Source organism: Struthio camelus, chromosome 9 (assembly GCF_040807025.1).
Source record: "Struthio camelus isolate bStrCam1 chromosome 9, bStrCam1.hap1, whole genome shotgun sequence".
Taxonomy (NCBI): Eukaryota; Metazoa; Chordata; class Aves; order Struthioniformes; family Struthionidae; genus Struthio; species Struthio camelus.
The window spans coordinates 18,243,610-18,270,091 of NC_090950.1; the positions used below are offsets into that span (position 1 = coordinate 18,243,610).

Genomic DNA, 26,482 nt, shown 5'->3' on the forward strand with positions numbered 1-26,482 from the left:
ACTTGCCGTATCTGAACCAGCTGTCTGAACTGGGAGGAAAATGTGACTGCGCGGTGGCTGGGACAGAAGGGCTGCGGGGCTGTGTCCTTGCCTTTCCTTAGACAAGGAATTGCAGGCATCACTGAGGCAGGAAGATGCAAATCTTTAGCAGGTTTCATTATGTTTGGGAGCTGGTAAGTTAGAGTAATTTATCAAGTTTTTTTGGACAAAAAGGTGAGCTCGGCATATGTAGGATTGTGCTTGAAGGGTGTGTTTTTTTTTAGGGCATGATAAGATAAACTGGAGATTAAATGCTTTTTGAGAATGTCTGTGTAATAAAGCTGTCTAACACTGTGCTAAAACTACACTGTGATAGTTGAATGTTTGTGCTTATTTAAAGTTTTGAATGTTCAGTATGTTCTGAATTGGAAAACAGGCAGGTTATTAAAGTTAAGAAATGCTAAATAATAAATGCCTGAATTTGGGATTTTTAAGAAGCTTTTATCTGTAGTCTGTATTTATTCAGAAGAATATATGGTAGTGATAAAATTCTTCTTGAAATTCTCACGTTTGCAGTGATCTGCTAGTGCAGGAAAAAGTCTAGATTAACATCTTGGACATAATATTTAATTGATTAAGATTGGTCATAGCTGGAAACGTGGGTCACTGTGTGGAATTTGGTGCTCTGCTGGCCTGGGAGCGTGAAAGGCCATTGGGACATTTGTGACCACTTCACTGTCTTGATTAACTAACTCTTGGTTGAGCCATAACTGCTCTTTTTCCCATGCCCCACACCCTTAGCGTATGGCAGAACAACGTTTCCTCTTCAGTCTTCTCCGTAGCCTGTTAAAATGCTGCCCCCGACAAGGCTCACCAGTGAGGAAAATAATCGTACAGACTCCATCTCCTCCTTCCTTTCAGTCAGTTCTGGTCATGCTGCTTTTTGACCGCTTAATGTGCGGTTAGGATGAGGTTTCATTTAGTTATATATTTTTCCCTAAAGTAAAATAACTGAAGGATGAAGTTGTTCAGCTTGGATATAACTGTTCTGGATTTAAAGGTGCCTCATCCTTTGTAGCTTAACTATCAGCATATATGAGAGTAAGTTGTGTACCAGAAAAATGGTGCGCAGGCTGGAACGTTACATAGGATTGTTAGTAGTTTTCTGAAGCTGTTTTGGTTTTTTGCGTAACCTTCTCCCCCCACCCCCATATAGAAGAGGAGCAAAGTGCAAACCAGAGATTTACAGAGGTACTTTTTGTAAAATGCAAATGTCAGTTTTTATTTTTGTGTATGTTTTGGGGTTTGTTTGGTGTGTTTGTTTTTCTTTATGTGAAAAGCACCTTCTGATGGTACGCAAGAGTGGCAGTCTTGCGCAGTGTCCTGTCTCTTAGCTATTGAAATGTAGGCTCCCCCATTATGAAACTTTTTTCCAGTGATGAGTCTCTCCTGCCCTTGTTAAGGGGAGGAAGAAGCCATGTGTTGCTAGCCAACTTAAATGTAAGTTAGTTGCATGTATATTATCTTGTTCACTGGACATGGCTTATGATATTAAATGATGTTACTCCACGTTCGCTTCTTCATGCATCCCTAGTAGCTGTTAGCCTCCCACTACCTGAACCCCCCAGCTGTTGCCCGGGAAAGAAGGTCCCTGCTGTGTCAGGCAGGATACAAAAGCAGATAATCACCGCATGTGTTACTACTTAGTCTACTCTACCTTCTCCAGAAACATGAAGCAGTTAACCTCTCTAAAAAATGTAGGGGTGTACTTGAAAAGAGTTGCTGCTGGACTAAAAACAAAACTACAAAGCTAGGAGTAAGACAAGGTTTTTTTTTCTTGTCCGAGATTATGAAGAAAAAATTACTACTAAGCTCTCATCATCTTTGTCAGCATCCTGATTGCTTTAATTTGAGGATAACATCATCTTTACTGCTGCATGTACTCTAAACTCTGACCCAGCTCGCTTGTCTGGACGATGGAGCTGAAGAGCGTGGCAGCACTACTGGCTTCGTACAGTCCTTGGCCACGGGCTGCTGCTGCTTCTGTGCAGCTTTGACTCCTGTAACTGCGTCCCTCCTCTCCCTTGCCTCACTCTCCTTTTTGTTTGGAATGTATGAGAAACCTTGAATTCAAAAGCTTTTTAAAATATGTTTAAATATGTTTTTAAGTATGTTTTAAATATGTTTCTGGGATGTAAAAATGTTCTAGTGGACTTGATAGTCTCATACTGTGCAGCTTTGGTCGGTGCTGATCCCTGTTCCTTCTCCCATCCATGTGTTTAATAACTTTTGTTAGAGAAATCCTGCTTGTGTTCAAAGCTCAGGAAAGATGCAAGGAAGAGAGCTTAATATTTTTAGTGTGGGAATTAACTGCGTAAAGCAGACGGCGTGGTTTTTAATAGCTGTCAGCCTTTTTTGTGAGTTCATATATGGTGTGTGCTAATCTAACAATGACAGAGGACACTGCAGTTTGCAGTTTCTCCTAGAAAATATCTTAAAATTTTTCTCTAGAATTTAGATAATACTGTGCCCCTTTTTGAGGTGTGGACACCTGGAAACCCTCTTTATGAAATTATAGCCATTTTATATTTCCTTCCTCACTATATGATCTCCAGTTCCTTTTTTTTTCTTTCTTTTTTTCTTTCCCTCCTTGTATCTTTCCTAGTTCTAGAATGCAACTTTTCTGATCCAGAGACTTTTTCTGTCTTCTTTCTTCCTCTTCCCCTGCAGCTTTTGAAAAGGTGGTTGGTGAAGTAATTAAACGCGGTCTTACTGTTCCAGATCTTATAAAGTAAAAATAATCTTCAGCATCTTGATCTCCTAGAAATAGTATTTTATGAAGTGGCAGAAGCAGAGTCATGGCATGACTAGCGAGCGTTGCAAGCAAAACCGTTATTCCCAAATGTTTACTCTTTTTGACATTAATGCTGCTAGTATTTGAAAGTTAATTGAGACTACAACGTATCTTTCTTGTTTTGATTCTTTTTACTAGGATTACTCCAGTGACGATACTAAATTAGAATACAATGTAGATGCAGCCAATGGTATTGTTATGGAAGGTTATCTATTTAAGCGAGCCAGCAATGCCTTCAAGACTTGGAACAGGTAATTCTTCAGAACCTCTCTTTAGTAGTTTATAATGATGATTATAATTGGTTAGGCTAAATTCTGGTCTGACTTACAACCCATGCAACCCACTGGTTCCACAGATTTGCCCAAGATGTTGAGTTTTGACAAAGCATTTGGATTGCTCTGTTAATTACTGTAGAGATGACACTTACTTGAAAGTCCTTTCTCCTTATTTTCTGTTGTTTTGTTCTATTCCTAGTTGTTTGCAAGCCTTTTTTCTAAGAATGTGTCTTAAAATCTAGAGAAGTCCTGCATATAGAAGACTTATTTTGTGGCCACAGTCTGACTCTATAATTGTGTGTTTGCCTTGCTTTGGGGTTGACACAGAGCAATTTTTGTGTAGCGTATGGTATACAAACATAAACGCAAGGACAGGGAAAATAAATGTTAAAGACTTAAAATTAAATGAAAGTTCCCTAGCCCGTAGAAGCAAGGAAACACAGTGAGGGACTCATGCTGTTATTTTTCTTGAAAAATAAATATGTAATTGTTAACCTTTACAGTTTCTGTGCTCTGTGCAATGAATTCCTCTTAGTAGTTCTGGCAGTCGTGCGGGGAATTTAAAATAGACTGTGAGTCTTGTCTCTTTAACAATGTGAATTTTATGATTATTTAAACATTTTTTTTTTCCTCACTGAACAGGATTTCTTTTGCCTTTCCAATGGTGTACATTTCTGTAAGGAAACATTATATATGCTGGAGCGCTTACTCTGTAGGTGGATGCAGTTCTTGAATTCTGAAGTAAATTTGCTTTGATACTCCCCTATTTGCAATAGTGCTTTTATTAAAGTATTCTTGTGTTTCAAAGGCCAGAATGTACATTTGGATATATTGTTGGGAATGTGTATTTCATATTCGGAAATGCGTATTTCAGGGGCTTACTAGTGAACCTTATATTAATACAGAAGCCTTTACAAGGACTAAATAGCATTAGCTGGATTTTTTCACATATGCTGGGTTGTTGACAAGGTGTTTTATTATGGAAATATTAAAATGAGCAAAAAATACTTTTTATTTTAAATGAAAGTCTCTTTGTTAATCAAGTGGACAGTTGCTGGTCAGCCTGAATCGTTGATGCTGCTGGTAGGCTCTATCAGTAATACTAATAGATGCCTCTGTTGTTGCTACAGAGCGGTCATTTTACTGACAGACGAGGCTGTTGGGGTTGGTAGAACGTTTTTGTTCAAGTATTTAGGAAGCTAAACATTACTTAACGTTTTCTGTGTATTTGGAAGGGCATTTATTGTGGTAGGGCCTCTTGTAACTAGTCCTTCCATAGCTAACTGTGGTGTTTCTTATCTTGCGCTTGAGGAATAAATTATTATTTAGTGTTATTCTTATTTCTCCTGTAAAATGTATTTTGAAGTAGACATGACCTGCTGCAGTCTGGACCACAAAAGCGGATAACAGGTTTGTTAAGACCTAATGTTTCCTAGTTCTGCTAATTCAAATCATGTTAGTTTGAAACGGCAAACCTTTTAGAAAGGCTGGGCTTTGTTCCACTCTGAATAAAGCCAAGGTCTGGCTAGCAGGCTGAAGAACAGCCCTGCTGAAGGGGACCTGTGGGCCTCAGAGGCGGCGAGCTGAGCAGCACCCGGCAGTGGGGCCTGGCAGCAAAGCGACCGGCAGCTTTGTGGGCTATGTTAGCAGGACCCCCCAGTCGTTAGATTGAGGGAAGTGAATATATCCCTCTTTACTTGGCCCTCGTTAGACTGCATCTAAAAGCTTGTGTCCAGCTTTGTGCCACCCCCCCCCCCCAACCCAGTGCAAGCAGCACATGGGCAGACTGAAGCAGGTTTAGCAGAGGGTCACCAAGATGGTCAGGGCTGGAGTACTTGCCCTTTGAGGAAAGGCAGAGGGAGCTGGGGTTGTGCAGCCTGAAGAAAAGGCTTGGGGGAACCTAGAAGCAGCTGTCCAAACCTATGATGTGGTTATCAGTAAGATGGAGCTAGGTTCTATACAGCCATGCATGGGACAAGAGATAGTGGGCGTACATTGAAATGGGAGGATGCAACTGGTAATATTACAAGAAAAATCTTCTCACCTTGAGGACAGTCAAGCACTGGAAGAATTTTCTAAGACTGGTTTTGCAGCCTCCATCCTTGGAGGTAAGTTTTCAAGCTCTGAGCAACCTGATCTGATCTCACAAGTGACCCTGCTTTGAGAAGGAAGGTAGACTAGAGACCTCCTGGGATCCTTTCCAGCTTTAATTATTCTGTGATTCTCTGTACCTGATAGAGGGCCCTGGTATCTTGGAACATCACAATTACAGCAAATTGGGATTGCCTCACTTAAATTCCTGCAGACGAATACGAGGGCTACCAGAGTCAGTCAGCCTGTGTCTGTTGGCAAGCAGTGAGAACTGGGAGAGTACGTTTGTGGAACACGTTTGGTGCTGCAGTCCTAGTGTCCGCGTTTGTACGTGTTTCTGAGGAGTTTTGCTTTGGACTATCTCTAGTCTGGTCCTGCAGCCTGAACACGCGCTTGCAGTTGTAATAATATCTAGGTTAGTTTTATCCAAATAGGACTCGAGAGTTCTCCAACACAACTCTGTGGGAGCCAAAAAATGGTAAAGGGAGAAAACTAGAGGATGTGCTTCTACAGCATAGCCCAATCTGAACTCAGATGCTAGTACAAGCACAGTTTGAGAAAACTCCACAGTAAAAGGGTAGGGGGTTGCCCCTAGCTGAATCTTCAGCAGACTAAAGAGCCCTTTTTGCGAAGTCTTGTGTAGGATTGACTGCAGCCTCTTGATGATATCTGAAGACAAACCTGAGGCTCCCTCTCTGGGTTATCTTCTGGTCGTCATATAGGCCTTGCCCTGTGGAGAGGGAGCAGAAGGAAGCAGGATAGCAGTTTTAGTGTTGAAAGGTAACTGAGAAATACTCTCCCTCCACTTGGCTTCATACCTATTTATACAATGCGCCTATCTTTCCTTAAGATGATAAAGAGTAGAATTGGATTAAAACTAATTTCAGCCTGTTGAAAATTTAAGACTGACGGAAAATAAAGGTAGGGAAGTCATAATTAAATCAGGATATACAATGACATTCTGTTGGGATAAGCTTATAGATTTTAACATATACTATCAAAATACAAAAAATAAGTAATTTAAGAAAGCCAAGGTAACTCACTAATGAGTCGGGGTATCTGCTTTTAAAATACACTTTATTTGCTTTTTTTTCCCCCCTATCATGAATATACAGTAAAACTAACCCTTTTCATCTTAGATCCTCTATAACATATCTCATTGTTAATGAGAGGCTAGTTGGATGTTTCAGAATTACGCAGTGAGTGATATTGGGCGTGATAGTGTTTAGAAATAGAATCAATCATATGTTAGCGTTGTCCTTAATGTATTTACAGACCATTACTAATTGTTGTGAAACTACTGAAATATCCTACATAAAATAAACATCAAAAATTCTTCTTAATGAAGACAATTTTTAATTAGTTCCTGAATATAGCCCTACTTTCTTTGGTTTTTAATGAAATGGAGAAGTATTTTTAACTTGTGTTTCCAAGTACGTTTGTAACTCAGTTTGGTACATGTTAGGTACTGCAGCGGTCATTACCTGTTTCCACTGCCTAAGACTGATGATGGGGTGCTTTATTGACATAGTGCTGTAGTTTCACCTACATAGAGAACTCTTAAAGTTCACTATGTGTCAAGGGCTAAGAGTGTATTTCCAGTCACTAGGTAGAGTACAGAAGACCATATCATTGACTTAAATTGTCTTTGTGCATAAAAATATAAAATGAAAACCTGAAGCAGGAAGCATTTAGAGAACATGTTTTTTGAGGCGATTTAGAGCTGAAATCGGAGACCCCAAGAAGGACAATATGTTTTCAAAGTTCTTCTCAGGTAGGTAGACTGCTTTTTCTTACCTTATGCCCATCTTGGCTGGGGGTGGGAGGGGGAAATAACCGACTGAAACAAAATCAGAAGAATTTGCCTGGAAAGGAACACCGGAATTTCCTGATGTTTTGAACCTCAGGCAACAGCACTGACCTTCCTTGCTAACTGCCAGTTGCAATACTAGTTGTAATTTGTATTGAATATGGTAGTTTCTCTTTTCCCTCCGTTAGTATTGGTTGGTATTTTGATATTTCCAGCTATTTTAAAATACTCCTTAAGGCAATTAATTAATTAGAAAAAATCATTGTAGTTACAAGTACTAGTTTATACTTCACAGCATTAAAAACCTAAGAGGAAAGGAAATGATGCTATGAATTTTGACTGGGTTTGAGACATCGGTATGATTCTGCCTAACAAAATAGAGATCACTCTCTGATGCTTCTGTGTGCGTGTCTTGGTATATGAGTGCATGGACACAACAGTGGATTACCCTGGGGAAAGTCAAATTGCTGCAAAAAAATTTGAAGAGTGACAAATCTGCTCCAATGGGTGAAAACCTATTTTATGTTAATCTAAGCTAACTTCTCAGTACCATTTAGTTTCTGCCTGGGGCAGCTGGTAGCTTAGGTACATTTGTCCAAAGATTTGTAGTTAATGTTAGGCTTTTGCATAGAGTTCCCTAGTTTTGGGATAGCTCTGTATGACACTGGTTTAAGAAACAAATAGTTTGTGAGTGGGCTACCATGAGAACTATTTACAGAGTGACCTTGCTGCGTTTTTGGCTCCTGTTCACGGCTGGCTGTAAGAGCTGAAGATTTTGGAATCTCTTTACAGTATGGCTAAATGGGTTGTATATAATGTATGTGGGTGTTTCAGATAATAGTTTAGCGAAAACAAAATGATATCTTTATAATGGAGAGTCTCATAGCAACAGTTTGGAGACCTACTGTTTGAATATATGTTTATTATCTTTTAGTAAATGATGTATGTATCTTATAGTGCAAGAGTCAGGAACTGAAATCAGTTGCATTTATTCGTGGAGAGCAGTAAGTGGAAAACTGCTTTGGTTCCTAGAATTGCATATTTAAATAAATAAGTCTGTGTTATGGAAAAAGGTATGTGTGAATAAATGCGTGTGGGGAGGAAAGCCTTTAGCAAATACTAGTATGTTCTGAGTATTTTTTTTTTTTTTTTAGGTTGGATGCATTAAATATTTTCCTTTAATTCTGCTGTATTTTCAGATCATGCTAATTCTTTGCTTGTTTTGCTCATTTGGCATTTTCATTCCTTTTCTTCCTTTCCCTTATGTTTTAATCCTACCCCATTTTTTCACATGACAGGAAAAAGCCAGATCACATCAGGTACCATCCAGCTTCTTTTATACTTTCCCAATGTTTCTTTGGCACGCAAAAAGCTCTTAATTAACCCTGCATTTAATTTTGATTACTTGCAATGGATGTAAAGTGGCTCAGTCTAAGAAAAATAACAGAAGGATTCTGCCTGGGATGACAGTACCCCTGCTGCTCAACACCTTTAAAAGAATTAGTGGAAAGATTGATCACGTGCTCAGAAGCTTGAGTGCAGAAACTAAGTTTATGATCGCTTTAATGCCTTTACGGCTGAAAGTAACTCAAATGTTTTGCCTTTTTCCAGATTAAGTTGGTGAGATTTTTCTCATCAGTTATATTGGAATTAAAAATGGCACTTTTAAATGTTGTGCTTTTTTAATCGTTCTGTTTTATTTGCATGCTGATGGCAAGTAGTAAACAGAATTATCGCTCTTTGAAAAATCAATAAAAACGACTCAAATTTTATATAAAATTCCAGTTGTTTTTTTCCTTCTTAGTCTTAATTCTCCTTTCTCAGAATTTGAAACACTCTTCACTGGTTTTTGTAATTTTCCTATTTAACAAATTGATTTATATGTTTTTTAAATGTGTTGGTATAAATGAGAAGAAAATAGTTAAGTTTCTAAACCTGCACAGCTTCATTTAAGTACTTCCGTAAATGCTGATCAACATGAAATACTCTAAGGCTTCCCTAAGTGTATTTCCTCCTTCACCATGCTTTTCTCTGACTTTTTCAGTGACAGAATGACACATTTAAAGAAACTTTGATAACACTCAGTACTTACAGCACACGTTGTCCTAAAGACTTAATCCTTCAAATTAAGGGCAGAGATGCTATATCCTGAAACACCTTCAGTCGGAATGTTATACCTCAAAAGTTCCTGGTTGTCGCTGCCTTTGGCAGTGCACTGCCCGTCTGCTTTGTGCAGTTGTGAGTGATGTTTTTTGATGGAACTTGGTTAATTGGGTCCAAACTTTCTGAATTATCTCAAAAGAACCTTGTTACTTTGGCCTCAGTAAAGCTGCTCTGGTGCAGACACGTTGGACGTGAGGCTAACCCTTTTCACTTATATTGCAAAGCATATAATGAACTAAATTAACTTTTTTCCAGTGACGTAACCTTACGTAAGGCCAGTTCACAAGTGCAAACTGCAAGTTTCACTATATTCTAAATGGCTATTTATTTCCTCCCGGCACCCTCCACCCCCAGTAAATATTTCTTAAAAATTTTTTTTTGGTTTGAGCTACAACGTTTTTCTTAAACATATTTCACTTCTCTACTGGGGGGCGGAAGTCATGGAATACTTTGAAAACTTTTAGACTAGACTCTGAAGATGACAATTTTGTACAAGTTGTGTACTCATTTATATCCAGCTTATCAAATTGGAGCTTACTTACTGCGATGACTCACTAAATATGTGAACGCACAACAAATGAAGCATTGTATTAATGAAACTAGTCACGCTACTTAATGGTTATTATTAGGGATTTGTTCCATTGCATGTTATCCTGGGGCAGTGCTGCGTTCTTCCTTTGTCTCTTAGGCACTGCTTTTCATGTTTCTAATTGGTGCTGCGTTCAAAAGCAAAGAATAAGCCTGGGTTTATTTTCCTTTTCTGGTCTGCTTTTTAGCTGAATTATCTATTTAAACATTAGCAATAACCTCCCTTTTGCTTGGATTAGAGGCTTAGTTACTGCATCTGATTGATTTCCCCCTCCCTTTTTTTTTTTTTTTTTTTTTGTAATAGATAGTAAAGGTGATACCTTTTAAATAGCAGTGACCAAAACAGTTCTTGTTAATAAATTGATGAAGTAGTTAACTTTTTGTATTATACTGTTGAATTATCTTTACCCAAAGGGATGACCATTATTATGCTGGAAATCCAGTGTTAAAGGAGATCTAGCTGCTTTTTTAATTAACTGTATCTGCACAACATTTGAAAAGAATAATTTTTAAAAGGTAGAATCTCACCTGTCTAATAGGTACTAACTTTTCTAACAAAGAGTGGATTTTCTGATATGGATCTAACTTTTTTTGTGTATCTTAATTTTCACCTTTGTTTTTCCTTAACAACTTTTTATGCTGTATTTCCTGAATGGCTTGTGGTGATTGAATGAATGGAGCCCTCTTGTTACTAACCTAGTGAGCTATAGCTTGATATTCAGCAGTTCATGGAGAATTACAAGACAGGTTGGAATAGCATCTTTTGTGTACTGTTAGCATTCAAGCCAATTAGCAGGGCAGAAAAAAGTGATGTGCTGTATGAGCTGGGTATTTGACTTTAATATGATGCGATAAACGCAGGTTCATATTATAAGCCTGAACAAAGCAAATAAGTCTAAATTTCACTGCAGTACTGAACAATTTTTTACATTCTCAAACTTTTTCCAGTTCAAAAACAGATGATCAGTTAACTTTTCTTATTTTGTGCATCCCCAGGAGAGCTAGAAAGGGTTGACTATGTTTGTTCGTATTTTTATTTTTATTATTTGGTGGCCTGATGAACACAGTTGTTGACAGTCTGAGATACTCATAATTCTTCCTGAATATGAGTAACTCTTTAGCTTTCAAGTGTTGCAATGCTATGGTATGAATTGCGTTCTGTTTGAACACAGAGCGTCACATTGAGGGATACAGTTCGGTGTGGTTTTTTTTTTAATGTTATCTTTTTCTGAATTTTTGTAGGATGCCTTACTTTAATCTCTTTGAAATAGTTTTCCATGAAATTGAGGCTTACTTTAGGATCCTACTTAGAATACTTTTGGTGTTTTTGCTCAGTCTTTTTTTATTTCATCATCTAAAGTTTTAAGAAATGTCAAATGTAGTGAGACATTAAATACTTATATGGGATGGCAACGCTGTGTCTCAGTAAATGTAGTGAAGTTCTACTCTTGAGCATATTTCAGGAGTGAGTGAGGAGTTTATATAGTTTCAGTATTCTTGTCTGTCCAAGTATTTGAACTGTAAATCAAATAATCACTTAAAACTTTAACTTGCTGTTAAAATACTTAAAACATTTTCATTTCAAAGAACATGCACTTGTATGATAGCTTAACTAATGTTGTGATAACACGAATGTATTTGTTTAGGACTCAAATGATTTAAACCTTGCTTTATCTTTTTCTGTTTTGTCTCTGCTTTTCCCTTGTTCCATTGTTCTCATGGAATCCTTGCCAAAACTGGCTGCGGCATTACACGTGTGAAGTCTCCTATGCAGTGTTTCTCTGTAGACTGTATGTTAGTACACTTCAGTCAAATAAGCACTATAAAATCAGTTATGTATTGTTTGGATGTCTTTTTATTTAAATAGGCGCTGGTTCTCGATACAAAATAACCAACTTGTATACCAGAAGAAATTTAAGGTGGGTACCGAGAATGGGCTTGGGATAGTTGGGTGTGGGTGATGGTTTCCCTCTCTGATTGCGGGGGGGGGGGGAGGAGGAAGCAGCGAGTCCTCGCACTGGCATCCTGTGTGATCTTGAACAACCCGCTTTGTTTTTCTAAATTAATTTTTCCTGTTTTAAAATGAGAGCAATACCTGCAGCTTTGGAGATTCCTGCATGGTGACCTGTAATCACATACTTTATTTCTTACTTTTTTTTTTTTTTTTTTTTTTTTAACCTTCTGGCAGAGAAGAAGCATGAAGAGTTATTATAAGCTGCTGGTCCCGAAAGGCTTGTACACACTCGCTGGCAGACTAAATATTCTGTGCTGGTTTTCAAATAGTTGTGTTTAACTCCTTAAAGACTAGCTCTCGCCGATTACCAGATTCCCGCACCAAATTAAACACCCCACCCCCCACCCCCAGGAATTGAATGCACAAAAATCTTTATTGTGAAACAGTTATGGAAGCTACATACCTGTATCTGATACTGCAAACAGGTGGCAATTCAGCGGTAGATGTCCGTGTCTTTGCCAGTGGAAAAGTACAGTTCTTATGATCCCAGCCGCCGTATGTTACAGCGGCAAATGCCGCCGTACCCCAGGCCGTAGCAGCCAGCCCTTGTAACCAGCCCTGGGCCAGGAGTTCCCTTATTTTGCTGTTCTAGAAGCAGCTTTTGCACTGAATAACCAACCGTTTGTAGTGTTGGAAAAAATGGTATAAAACTGTATGCAGAAGGCTGAAAGGGACAACTTTCTGACAGTTCCTTTCCTTTCAATATTAACCTGCCAGGTTCAGAGTCTATTAATCGTTTTCTGACAGATCACTGGATATGGCCTTTCTGGCTGTAAAGGACAGGAAACGGTTAAGTTTTAGCACACTTGAATCAGGCAGGTTATGTGTTTGTGAATTCCAGTTGCATTTTTTTTCTTAATGTTATGTGACAGAAGATGTATTCAGAAATACTATTCTTCTAAAAGTGCTGTTAGCCCATAATAAGTGTTTTGCATTGCACTTTCAAAACCCACGCATCCCAGCTTCTGTTTTTTCTGTGTGGTGCTTACAATGCTGCCGAGTTGGCTGTGGTCTCTTTCTGATTGATTTGTAAGTTAACAGCATCTCTTTTCAGAAAGTATCTTGGAATTCCTTTGAATACTGTTGATTATTTAATCAATTTGATTGTAGGTAAAAAGGCATTCTCCGAAGGCTGTTTTTAAATTTTAATAAAATATAACTAAACAATGAAACATAACTAAATATTTCTTGCTAAATATATCTGACACCATTTACTTGAAATTTCATCTTACCCGTTTACTTATTTCTGTAGAAAAACTTGTTTTAAACAAGTTAACAAAATTAACCGAGAAATAATTTGAGCCTATGAGCAACTTCATTTTCTTTTTTCTTCTATATGTGACTTGTTTTATTCACTTTGTCTTTTTTTTTTTTTCCCTTTTCAGGATAATCCCACGGTAGTCGTTGAAGATTTGCGACTTTGCACAGTTAAACACTGTGAAGACATAGAAAGACGTTTCTGTTTCGAGGTGGTTTCACCAACAAAGTAAGGAGAAATGAGGGAGCTTGTGCTTATTTACAAAAAAAAAAAAAATTCAATTGTCTTGAAATACAAGATGAATGTGTCTCTTGGGATAGATCGAAACAGGAAAATATGTGAACAATTTTGTTCTCTGAAACTTTGGATCAAGAGTAAGTGATGCTGTGAGAAGTGTTCCGCGTATTTAGTTTACTTTTGACATTAAAATAAACATACATTCTTGTGCTTTATGTATAAATAGTTGGTGGTTGTTGAGGTGTTACGGCTTAGTAGTAGCTGACACTGTCAAGCTGCTCAGTAATACAGAAACTGGCTCTCAGTTACTCCACATAATTTGTAGTTGGCACAATGAGATACAAACAGAACAAGGCATGGTTTCAGTGACGTTAAATTACGCTTCAGAACATGCTAAACGAAACTACTAAATAAAAATATTTGTTTCAGCTCTGTCGGCAGTCTGTTGATTGTATTTGGAGAAACATGGCAGCCCTGCCAGAGCAAGGGCAGGACGTTGAGTTCACGTTAATGATTTAGGACACCAGCCATATTTAACTTTTTGATGTAAGGTCAGCCTGCTTCTAGGTTAGGGTGTCACCCTGCTCTTACTTATTTATCTTTCTCTTAATAGATAGCTATCCTAAAGTTTGCATCTTCACGTGTGGTTCACTTTAACGTGCGTTTTGTTCCTGCCTGCCTATACTTTGGCAGCCCGTAAGTGTTGGAACAGTTTTAGACTTGATGACTTCCTTTCGCTGTTGGTGTGCAAGGTAGTTCTTTTGAATTCGGTGAATGGACTGCATTTTTGAGGACTGATATCTACATCTTCTGTAGATAGTCGTGGAGGTAAATTGCAGGTGAAGGTATAAAAACGAAAAATTCAGGATGATAAATAGTTAAACCATACTCTAGGTTACTCATCATGCTATCTATATATTTTTCCGTTTGCTGTAAATAGTTTTGAAACGAGGAATTTGTTGTTTATAAAGGGTCAGCTGCATTGTTCTCCCAAAATAAATGGCTTTAACTATTATATAACACCAGATAATACAATGAAGTTGATAGCTAGAGACTTTGTCAAGAGTCTGAATTTCAGTGAGCGATGTATTCTTTGATGTGAGCTAGTTGGTTGGTCTCTGAATCTGAGTACAGGTATGATTTGTCATAGAAGCTGCATGCTCCAGGCTGACTCAGAAAAGCTGCGGCAGGCATGGATTAAGGCTGTTCAGACCAGTATTGCTACAGCATATAGAGAGAAAGGGGATGAATCTGAGGTAAGTTTAAAACAAACTTATAAAACAATAGATCCTGAAAAGAAAAAAAATAGAGAAAACTCTCTTTATGAGCTGGGGTGAAAAAAAGAATCCACTATATGTCTTCTGTTGGAAATGCAATGAAATTTTAAAGGCTATGATTTTTATCCCCTCCCCCTCCCCCCCACCGCTTCATCTTACTAATAATGTTGCTTTTGGCCTATATGATTAGATGTGATTTTTCTGTAGTGCAATTAAAATTTGTAAGATCAGTGGATGCTCTTATGTTCAAATCTAATAAGAAGCTAAAGACTTTCAGTGTTATGGCTTTCCTAGGCTTTAAATGCAAAAGTTTTTTTCTAGGGTTCTAGTGCACTGTCAGTATCTGTTGGATCTTTACTTCTTTAATTTAGTCTCTCTCTCTCTCTGTCTCTCTCTGTCTCTGTCTTTCTCTCGCTATATTTTTTGTTTTGTTTTTAGAAACAGGAAAAGAAATCATCCCCTTCTACTGGAAGCCTGGAGTCTGGCAGTGAGACAAAAGAGAAATTGTTAAAGGGAGAAAGCGCTCTACAACGAGTTCAGTGTATTCCTGGTAATGCTGCGTGCTGTGATTGCGGTTTGGCAGATCCTCGCTGGGCCAGTATCAACCTAGGAATCACGCTGTGCATCGAGTGCTCTGGTATACACAGGTTGGTGGACTCTTCAGACGTGTTCGTTTTATGCGTTGCCTTAATTAGGAAGTGTATTGTTTGCCTCTTTAAATGTACACAGATGCAAGGTTAGAGACCCCTATCTGTAAGCAGAATTAAGGTAACTACTCTGTCTGCATAAACTAATAGTGAAGCTGTCTGAAGTACGACACAGCATGCAGTTATGAACTAATATTTCTTTTAATTTTGTTTAGGAGCCTAGGAGTCCACTTTTCAAAAGTAAGATCTTTAACACTGGATTCATGGGAACCAGAACTTCTGAAGGTAAAATAATACTTCTGAAACAGGAATTTCTGTTTGGTGTTTATATTTTTGGTCTACAGCTAGGGAAACCTCGAAGCAGGAAAACTTGTATTCGTACCTAGTGTATGTTTAGCACTTGTGAGCAGAAAACGTTTATAATCTGGTGTTTGGGGTGTGGGTGGATTTTTTTGGGTTTTTTTGTTGCTTTTTGTTTTAATTGATAACCTTATACAACCATGTTGTAGTTTCTGAAGTAGCAGTAGTAGTTTCATCTGATGTTTTTGATATCTAAAAATGGAAATCTGTTTACAGACCAATAATGTAGTGGGCTGAAAAAGCTTGAAAGCCCTATGTCAAAGTAGAAAATGCTCAAACTTGAAAATTTGAATGCAAAGTCTTATAGTGGGATCTTGATTTTGTAGGCTTATTGGCTTTTAGAGCTTGTTTTGCATTTACTGTTATGTGCTATTTGTGTGCAAAAATGCTAATTGGAAACATGGTTCTGAAAATCATGTGATATTGTGAAATACAGAAATAGGAACTCGTGCATGTGTGCATTTGTGCACATTTGAACAATAAAAAGATGATGCAAGTAGGGGTATTCATTTTCTGTAGTTTTGAGCTTAGGTTATTTTTATATCAGTGTGCCCATGTCGCAAATAAAAACCTGCCCTGTCTAGCTCGCGCAAATACAAGAGCTGAACATTGTACCTGGATGTTAGAAGCGGGAACTCCGCTCGTTGCCAGCGGCAAATTGGACTTCTTGGGCTGAATTCTCCTTAAAGTAGTATGTACAGACTGTGTTTGCTTCTGATCATTTTCTATAGACCAGGTCATGGTTTAGCAAACGAATCTGTTTGACAGGATGGGGATGGAAGTCAGTGAATTGTCTCTTGCTAGATGGGGTAGGAACAGCTGTTAGCAAAGCCAAGTGGAAAAGTGTATGTCTGTTAGTGAGGTCTGCACGTGTCGTTCTGATTACACCAAAAAGTCTTGAGTGACAGGTGGTCATATTCGCAATCCCTTTTCAGAGGGAATAACGCTGTTTTAAAACTGTGACTTTATGTTTTCTTATCTTATTCAGAATTTGGTCTCTTAATTCACTGCTTGTTTCATTATCATGAAATAAACCCACGCTTAACTTTGTCAATGAACTTTTACCGGTAAAAAATACTCAGGTGTAGAAATAGTGAGGTATAAACCAACAACTGTTTATAGTTGTGTTTGAACATATTTATTCATTTTGCTTCATAGCTTATGTGTGAATTAGGAAATGATGTTATAAATAGAATATATGAAGCGAAGCTGGAAAAAGTGGGAGTAAAGAAGCCGCAACCTGGAAGCCAAAGGTAGAATTTACTTTGATTTCATTTGTTCATATTTTCATTAACTTAATGATATCAATTTAAGCAATTTGCATCATCATTTAATACAAAAACAACTGAATGCATCCCTTTGTAATAACTGATCCTTCTCTTGTTCTGTACCACTGCCCCCCTGGGTTGTACACCTCATGGCTGTCACATACTGCATGATTATCTCCTGGACCAGTGCATTCCTCTGGTGGTTAAAGGTTCTTTGCTCATATAAGCCAGCACGCTGCTCTTACGGCAGTTCCTGTGATCTAACTCCGCCTCTTTCCATTCCAGTTTTATCCTTCCCCTCTCTGCTTCTCTAAAATACGCCTTTCTTCTCATGTACTTTTCTAGTCCACTTTTGCTTTATCTTGACGTGTCCACATATATCTAATTTTTTTACTCTAGCTTCATCTCTCCAGCTGGTGGTATCATTGTTTGTAACTGTTTTCCTTTGGCTTAGTTGCATCTCTTGCAAGCCTTTTTCACTTGCTGCTGTTTTCCAGTGTCCGGTCTTCTTTTTCTTTTTCTTTTTTTTTTTCCTCCTTCTTTCTGACTGTGAAATTTCACTTGGTTTCTAGCAGTGCTGCCATTATCTCTTTTCTCTTTTCCCCTTTTCTCCTACTGAAGTGCATCTGGTCCCTTGAGCAAAGCCTGCATGAATTCCCTCCTTGGGCATTATCATCTCACGCCAAGAACATGGCACTACCAGTGCATTCCGCATTAACTTCTCTTTTACTTTCCAGGTTCCCTCTTGACATGTACCAGGGTCCACAATCTACCATATCCTTGGATTGTGATTGTAGCAGTCTCAGACCATGACTCTTAATCTGAGTGATTTCAATTCTGATAGTAGTCTAGCAGTAATTCTTACTACTTTTTCCTTGTCGCCTACTTCAGCCCCCAGCTTTATAAGGTGCTGCTACTTTACTATTTTTAATGCTCCTCTGACTTACTCTTCTGTGCTCCTCATCACCAGTTTCTCTGTTTTTTCTTGTTAACCTTTACTGGGTTCATATTGCCTCTGTTCCTTCCTTAGGGCTTTTCCTGCTTCTCTCATTCAGTCATTCTTTTTCAGATCTCACTCCCTCCTTTCGATGAAAAGATGCTCCTTTCTGAAGCATCCTGCTCTGTCTCATCAGTGTGGACATGGTGGTTTCTGTTTTCCCATCTGCTTTGTACCTTCTCAACCAGCTCTGCCTGGTCTGGGAGGTGCTCCTGGGAGGAGCCTGTGCCTGTGTTGACTTTTGTTTGCAATGATTTGTTCTTGAGCTCAACTCTTGTTCCCTGATCCCCAGAGTGCTCTTTTCTCCCCTTTGTCATCCTGCGTTATACGAGAGCTCTGCTCTTTTACAGCAGCCTGTTACTTGGCGGATAGAAGCGGGAGGCTTACTAGATGTTCCTGCCAAAGGAAACTACTTTTCAGCAATTTCAGTAGTAGTATTATTACAGCCTCTTTCATTAGTTTATCACAGCTGTTGTGTATGTGTCTTACGATGATGCTCTCAGGTTATGAGAAGAGTATATATTATGCTGCTGGTGGCTGTGCCTACCTAGGGCTTTGATTATTGCTCTCTTATCCGGTCGTCATATTCCCTTACCAAATGTTGCAATTTACCTAAGAATCTAAATATGTTCTATATTAGTTGATTGTTGGCTGTTAATGATGTGGAAGCAATGTATAAAAGATTAGTACCGAGAAATAACGTACAAGAACTAATGCTTATTTCTTTCACATTACTTTCAGAAGTTCCTCGCTGGAAAGGGAGTATACTGTATATAAACGTAACAAAACAATTTTCTTTTGAAGCTTATGCAAAACTCTGTCAAGAATCTAGGGAGTCAGACAATGTACTTTTTTTTTTTTTTTCCCCCCCTGAAAATCTGCTATAAGAATGTCTTCTGTGCAATGCTAAACTGCAGGGTTTTGGTTACTGGCTTTAGCATGAAACGGCTGTGAATATAATGAAACACTAGCTTACTAACTCCAGGGATTTTGTGTATGACAGGCAGGAGAGAGAGGCATACATCAGAGCAAAATATGTGGAAAGAAAATTTGTAGAGAAGCAGCTTGCAGCAGTACCTCAGCTTGAATCTGGAACAAAAATTTTGCCTCAGAGTCAGGAGGAGAAAAGGCACAGTGGCCCTGAAAAATCCCTCTTGGCAGGTGAACAAGGTGCCGTGTCCCAAAAAGGTATTTACACGCTTCTCTTGTTAGATGCATTAAGCATGTTCTCTTTAAAGTGACTTTCTGTATTTACTGATTTGCTGCCTCATGCAGATAAATTAGAACCCCTCTCTTAACGGGTCGTAGCCTAGTTCAGAAGTATAGGGGGTAAAATGGCATCTTTTGGCTTGTTCAGAGATGTGCATTATTTTAGGTAGGAAGAGTTTGTGGAGTAGGGATGCTTATCATTCGGAAACATATTAACCACCTTCTTTCCTCTGTATTTTCATCCTTCTTAATTTTTCCAATAACGTTCTTTCCTGCCCTATCCCTTCCTTACTGCCTGCTTTGTGCTTTGCTAACTTGCATGTCCCAGCGGTTGCTGTAAGTAGCGACGAGGCGAGGCGGGAGTCTCTGTTCTGTCCTGATGAACTAGATTCACTCTTCTCCTACTTTGATACCTCTTCAAAACTACGTAGTAGTAAGTACTACAGCTATGGCGTGTTCTGTGTTTGCACTGGTTATCCATTGTGTGTTGTGGCCATCTCCCTGCCTTTAATCCATTGTCTCCAGGCTACTGCATTGCTTAGTGTTTTCATGAAATAACTTAAGCTTTTTTACTTATCCTGATCGCTTACCTTTTTAATAATCTTTGTGACATTTGTTATGAATGTTATGGTTGAATGTGTGGCTTCAGATCTTCTATGAATACGTTAAGAATATTGAGTAATTGAAAAATAAATGACAATGAATTCAGGACGAAGTATAAGAGCTTGCTTTATTATCATGGTATCTGTGAAGAGCAGGTAACTTAGTCTGCATAGTAATTACCCTTTCTCCCCAAAACAGTAAGAAGCAGTGACAGTGGGATCCAGCAGAGTGCCGATGACAGCAGAGAACACCTTGCCTCTACTATATCAGCTAACAGTTTGTATGAACCAGGTGAGTTAGGCTTTGTACTTAAGGTGAAGGTTTAGTTGCTTCTTTTCACTAGCAAATAGATTTTACAGCGTGGTGATACGACTCACGTCTCATCTATCCTGGCTAGCTGAAACAACATTTTTAACAAGGGTGATAGTTGCTTGAGTGAACTTTCTCTCTTTCAAGCTTGGTAGAAAGAATGACATTGAATAAAAGATTGGACTAAACTTCCAAGAATGTGTTGTTTTTTTTTTTTTCCTGTCAGATGGTACTGAGCTGTAGTCTTGTTTTTTAGCACATAGAGCAAAGCTGCATTTTGACATAGACAAGTCTCCATAGAAATACGTACTCCTTTATGAACACTTGAATCCTTGGAGATGGGGTTCCTGCTAAGTTGCAGATAATAGGCTTTGTGCTACTTGATCTTAACTTAATTTTTTTTCCTGATTTCTGCCTATATATGGAATTCACTACATCTTCCAAAATTACTCATCTTCACCCAGATTCCTAAAAGTGTATGGAATTATTTGATATCTTGTATTAACATCCTAGGCTAATGGATGTATTGAGCATGGCTTGTTCACTGCTATCAGAATGTCCAAAACGCTTATTTGTAAAGTAAACATGTTCTTTTGTAAGCACTTTTCCAAGGTACATCTTAAATCCGGTAGTTCACAGTTGTGAACTACCAGGCAACCATGTGGCCTGGATCCTTTGAGGGCATTGTAGAAGCATTTTTTAGGATGCTATAATTCAGGAAAGCTTACATGAAAAAGTCTTTACCTCCCAGACTGCAGTCTATATAACTCCCCTGTTGAACTGAAAAGAAAGATCATGCTTCCTAGGAATATAATCCTTTGGACTAAAGCAATTAGTACATGCCAATAGTATCTTTCAAAGAAAATGGCATGTCAGAACAGTATTAGCTTCATTATATTTAGGTGCTTGAAGCTGTTACAGATAAAGATATGTTTGTATGACTATCTTGGCAGGTAATGAGTTTTCTTCATAGCTTGTAGTATAGGATAAAACATACTGCTTACCTATGTCATTTCTGAGAAATGGTTACAGTTTGGTTGAAGGATATTCACGAGCACGAGTAACATGAAGACAATGATCTTACTGGGCAGTAGTAATTCTGTGAAGTGTCTGTGCCTGACTGCTGGAAGGCAGCTAAAGGCATCTGTGACTTCTATTGGCAGACTGGGGCAGCAACGCAGAACATTGAGTTCTGCAAAGTCTGAGCTGCCTTACACCAGAGACACGATAATTTCGGTCAGAATTTTAGGAGCATGCTTTTTTTTTTCTTTTTTTAAATAAAAAAAAGTAAGACTCAGATAAACTTTTTTCTTTCAGAGGGAGACAAGCCAGAGTCTTCTGTGCTTTGTGACTCCAAACAGCCTAATCCAGGATTGCAGCTTTATCGAGCTGCCTTTGAGAAGAATCTTCCCGATATGGCAGAAGCCTTGGCCCATGGAGCTGAAGTAAACTGGGTCAATATAGAAGAAAACAAAGCAACACCGCTCATTCAGGCTGTACGGGGGGTATGTGATCTACAGCATCCTGACTAATGTGGGGAGAGGGGAAGGGGAATAATAGGGCTATTTCTGTATCGGTGTTCCTTTTGAACTTGCCTCTCTAGTGAACGTTAACGGGATAGTGAAGTTGTCTTTACGAAGTTCTCAAAATTTTCTGAACTATTTTTTTCTTGTTAATGTCTTGTTTGGGGTTATGTAACCTAGTACTGTTTAAATTTGGTGTGGAGGCAAATCCCTCGTTTCCCTCACCACATGGCTCAGTGGTGAGAAGGTAGAACCAAACCCTGCTCTGATTCTAGAGGTTTGGCACTGAGTTGTTTCTCTGTTTTTGTTCTGTAGGGCTCATTGGTTACTTGTGAGTTCTTACTGCAGAATGGTGCCAATGTGAACAACAGGGATGTGAAAGGAAGGGGACCTCTGCACCATGCCACGGTTCTAGGACATACTGGGTAATTCACTGTTCCAGAATTTGTAAATGGCCATCCTTTTGCTCTGTCAGTTAGAAGCTTCAAATCCCCAGATACTCTAGCATTTTAATATATTTCAGGTACTCTAGATTTTTCTCAACCTTTTGTGATGAACAAGGAAATAGCATTTTAAGTCAGCAACCTTATCTAGCAGAACACTCCTATAAACGCTTAGGTCTATTTTGTAAAAAAAAAAAAAAAAAAAAAAGTATGTAATAATGCTTTGAAATATCATTAACTTCTAGTGAAGATCTGTGATGTGTTTCAGTTCTTAGAAAATGAGAAACAGGTAGAAGAAATGTGTGGTGAGTGAGAGCCAGGGCTATTTCTGGTTTACCCCTCCTGTGTCTTGCCCAGATAGTGCATCTCTCTTCAAATTGCACGGTATCACACCTTGAGTGTTGGAATCATGAGTTCTAACTAAAACTCTTGTGTGCCAACTTGATACCAATGAGAACATAACAACGTGATTTATGGTCCCAAGGCTCTTTGCATGCATGAATTCTGAATAGAGTGCTAGTTGACAGCTTGAGAGTTGTGAAGAGGTAAGGTCTGTTAGTATGCCCTCTTGATGTAGATGAAGACAGACAGTAGTGTAGAAAAACATGGAATCAGTCTCCATTAGGTGTAACAGGCATCAGTGTCTCAGCATTCTTTACTGTATTTGATTTATCCTGCTCAGTGGTTCACTTCCATAATGGTAAAATGGATGAGGTCTTCTGGTTCTACAGCCTCGGATGACGCAAAAGTAGAGAGTCACTGTTCAGTGGTTCAGCTCCTTGCTGCCTCGGCATGATTTGACAACTTAACTATTCTTCTAACGTGGATTAAATAACTAAAGCGTTTTCTTGTTAACACAGTATAAAAAAAACAAACGTCCTAGAATCATTTTAGGCAAATAGTGCTGCTCTAACATGTTCAAGAGACTTTTAGTGGGTTAAGCCAAACATATTGGATCCAGCCTGTTTGTTCACTTGCTTTTTTCTTTTGTTGTTGTGGAAATTATTCTTAAATGCTTTTTCTAAACAGACAAGTGTGTTTATTCCTAAAACGAGGAGCAAACCAGCATGCAACTGATGAAGATGGGAAAGATCCTTTGAGTATAGCTGTAGAAGCTGCAAATGCAGATATTGTAACATTGTAAGTCACTTGTTCTGTTTTTAACTAGGTAATAGGTTTTCCTATTCTCCTTTCAAGTGTAACATGTAAGACATGTCACAATTCTGTAATAGAAACAGGGAGAATAAAAAGAAAAAAATCCAAGAGAGGGCACAGTTTCAGTAGATGACCTCACTGATGAGGTTCAGAAACAAACTGTAGTTCTTGGATTGCAGTCTTTTTCAGTGCTTTAAAGATGACATTCTTTTGTTTTTTTTTTAAATCACAGGTTGCGTTTAGCAAGGATGAATGAAGAAATGCGCGAATCGGAAGGACTGTATGGACAGCCAGGTCAATACTCTACTAATAACCATACTGAGATGCAGTATAAGAAATGTATTCAGGAATTTATCAGTTTACAATTAGATTCTTAGTTTTTGAGCAAAATTTAAAGTAGCTTCATACAAAATGTTTTTTATAAACAACATATACATGTTAAAGCATCATTGAAATTCACTGTTGTACTGTCTCAGATTGCTTAGGGTGCCTAAAAGGAGGGTGTTTAAAGTATATAATTGTATTTGTGTATGTTAGTACACTCATTACTGATCTCTTTTGCTGTTAGCTGTTTACAGTTTTCTTCTATTGACATTCCACTGAAATTCATGCAGTGATAGGATTTACCTAATGTTATTTGATAGCAGCCTTTTAACCTGGGTTGCTCAGCAACAGTCAAGAAGTTTATTGCAGGATATCATTCTTTTTCCTGTGGACTTTTTCTTTTAATCAAACAAAAACAAACCCCAAACTTGCACACTGATGTAAAAATGTGCATCAATCACTTAAAAATAACTCCAGGAGGAAACAGAAATGGATTATTTCTTCAAAATTTATTTTTAAATATTTGTGATACAAATAGCATTAAACAAAGTACTTGAGTACATATTTTTGTACATAAAATATTTTAGCATTGGGTTTAAAAAAAAGTTGACAAACGCTTGACCCAACTGTTGACCCAACTGTTACGAGAAAGTAACTAATTACGCTTAATGAATGCATACAACTTATTCTTGGGCACTCAGTTCCAATTTACATTATGTTCTGATGTGGTATTTATGCGAGCCATTTCTTCTATTATGATATACTTCCATAGGACCAATTTAAACTCATGCAAATATCAATAATGAAGACAATCGATTGTTAAGTTAGTGTCAGCTAAAAAGCACCTAATAACTGGCAGTAGTGAAAGTAAAAACCTTCCATTTTCAAGGCTTGATCTTTCATGGTGCTGAGTACTCTTGCGCTTCACTCCTGTGAAGCCTTTTTGTGTTTGCCATCGATGCATAAAGACTGCGTTTACATATCTCATCATATTGAGACTGGGATATCCACAAGCTGCAAGGCTGAGTCTCATACCAATATGCCAGATGAACTCTGTAAGATAAACCTAATTTATGTATGTTATAAAGATTCTCCTCAAGGAGAGACTTTCAAATTTATCTTTAAACAAAACTCCTAGGAAGTTTAAATCAAAAGTATTGGAGACACTCAGACATTTGAGTAATTTCTCTGGAGAAGCAACTGATAATTTACAAGTAAACACTGGGTTATGAGCTTAAATGACGAAGAATTCCCTGCTCCGAAAATGTTGCACACCGCAGATCTTAGTCTATTGCCTACTTGAATGACCAGTTTGAATGTAAGGCTGTTCTCTGATTATAATGCATTCTTCTTCCCTGACAGGCTAAAGGTTACAAATATCAAAATGTTATTTGCTTCTCTTCACTTTCATTTTAAAGAGATAATAACTATCAGTTTCAAGTAGTAAAATACATTTGTTTTGAGGGAAGGAGGCATTTTAATTCACAAGCTCTGTGCTGAAATTATAAATGAGTATCTTGGATCATTTAACTGACATGTCACAAATATACAAGTATTAGAAACTAGAAATTGTTTGTAAAGTATGTACAAAAAGCCTAGATTTGTTACTGAACATTAGAAAGCTTACCTTCGTTTTCATTCATAATGGGATAGGCTCTACTTACGTACATGAAAACACGAATGTCTGTTTAAACTGGAGTTGCTGGGATGCGGGGAAAGAATATTTCCCCTGATGTCTTCTCTAAAAGTTTTAGACAGATTCTTCAGTCAGATGAGACAAAAAGCTAGTTAAGGCTTTAATTTTAAAATATCTTTTTTTAGTTATTACTACTATTATTAGTTTTTATTACTTCAGAATCAAGGGACAGTTGTTGGCACGAGGATCTGATTGTTCTGGATGTTGTGCAGACCTATTCTGAGGGAATCTCTGGAATCCCTGTAAGTGGGCAAGACTGTCAACAGGGAGCAGAGCCTCCACAAAGGATAGCGCTTCCCCAAATCAAAGAGAGGGTATCGTTAGAATAATAATTATTAAAACTCTGACCACAAGCTGTAGCACAGTGTTCCAGCCAAGAGATCTTTCTCTCCTCACTTGAAATTTCTTTGAAAGTTTAAGCGTGTTCATGTCTGCGGGGCTGCTAGAATGATCGTTTAAACTTGCAAGTGTAAGCACAAAACCTCCTTGCTGTCATGGCATATAATGTCTTTAGGTGGTTATAGAGGAGGCAGGTCCTTTTTACTGCAGATACCTGTCAAAATATCTGCACCATCCTTATTTTATCACTCCTCTTTTCCAAAATTACACTTTTAGAAGAAAATAAAGATTGGTTTTTTTTTTTTTTGAAGACAATTATATGTTAGGTGGGAGTTATATGAGAGTAAATATTGATGCAAGTTTGCTGTCATTGGAGTAAAGGGACCTGCATACCTCTCTACTTTAGCATGCTGTTGATGAACAATTACTCGTGTAGCTAATGGCATTAACATTTCTGATTTAAAGATTCTCCGTTGGTTTGAGCTATTGAGGGAACGTATATGTTGCTTTGCAAGCTACAGTGTGTCTTCCAACATATTCTCAGAAAAATGTGAACGGGCTGAAACTAGCTTGTTCCACAAAACGTGCATTTCTGGTGGTAGAAGCCATATGCACCATGGTACTGTTTCTTGTGCAAAACTTGAGTGCTCATCTTCTGGTGCTATGGTCTGTCTGCTAACTATTTGATCTTACTATTGCTAGTCTTTCTTCCTATCTTTTCTTGAATGTATAACGTGTGCCTTTTAAGTTAGTCTGCTGTTAAATGGTAAAGCAGTGCTATAGTATTTTTGTATGTAAAAAACTGCACTTTAGGGAAAACCTTGCTTGGAAAGCAAATTTCCAGCATTAAACTTTAAATTAGATTTTAAAATAAGGTTTACAGTATGAAATATTTTAATGCAGCATTACAGGCAAGGGGCACTTTATTTAATATTTTTGTATGTAATATTTTTGTTATCATCTATATAGCCAAAAATAGAGCCACAAATATACCTTGTAAAAATAGCTTTTCCCCCTATCAAGTTCTTTTTGAAAGAGCCAAATATGGCAACTTGAACTACAG

General features: G+C 38.1%; 1 protein-coding gene across 4 annotated transcripts in view; it reads left to right on the forward strand.

The window, feature by feature from the left end:
* Positions 1-26,482, forward strand: part of ACAP2 (ArfGAP with coiled-coil, ankyrin repeat and PH domains 2) — a 76,578-nt gene that overhangs the window by 44,399 nt on the left and 5,697 nt on the right. Inside the window, exons 10-24 of one of the 4 annotated variants that reach the window (XM_068955182.1) lie at positions 2,972-3,084; positions 8,308-8,328; positions 11,628-11,679; positions 13,160-13,260; positions 14,420-14,525; positions 14,985-15,193; positions 15,409-15,478; positions 16,712-16,806; positions 18,822-19,006; positions 19,356-19,460; positions 19,829-19,921; positions 21,257-21,444; positions 21,778-21,887; positions 22,935-23,045; positions 23,293-23,354. In XM_068955182.1, the coding sequence (XP_068811283.1) occupies positions 2,972-3,084; positions 8,308-8,328; positions 11,628-11,679; positions 13,160-13,260; positions 14,420-14,525; positions 14,985-15,193; positions 15,409-15,478; positions 16,712-16,806; positions 18,822-19,006; positions 19,356-19,460; positions 19,829-19,921; positions 21,257-21,444; positions 21,778-21,887; positions 22,935-23,045; positions 23,293-23,354 (1,621 nt within the window). The remainder of the gene's footprint in view (positions 1-2,971; positions 3,085-8,307; positions 8,329-11,627; positions 11,680-13,159; positions 13,261-14,419; positions 14,526-14,984; positions 15,194-15,408; positions 15,479-16,711; positions 16,807-18,821; positions 19,007-19,355; positions 19,461-19,828; positions 19,922-21,256; positions 21,445-21,777; positions 21,888-22,934; positions 23,046-23,292; positions 23,355-26,482) is intronic. The other 3 variants (XM_068955184.1, XM_068955183.1, XM_068955185.1) reach the window with 3 other exon arrangements.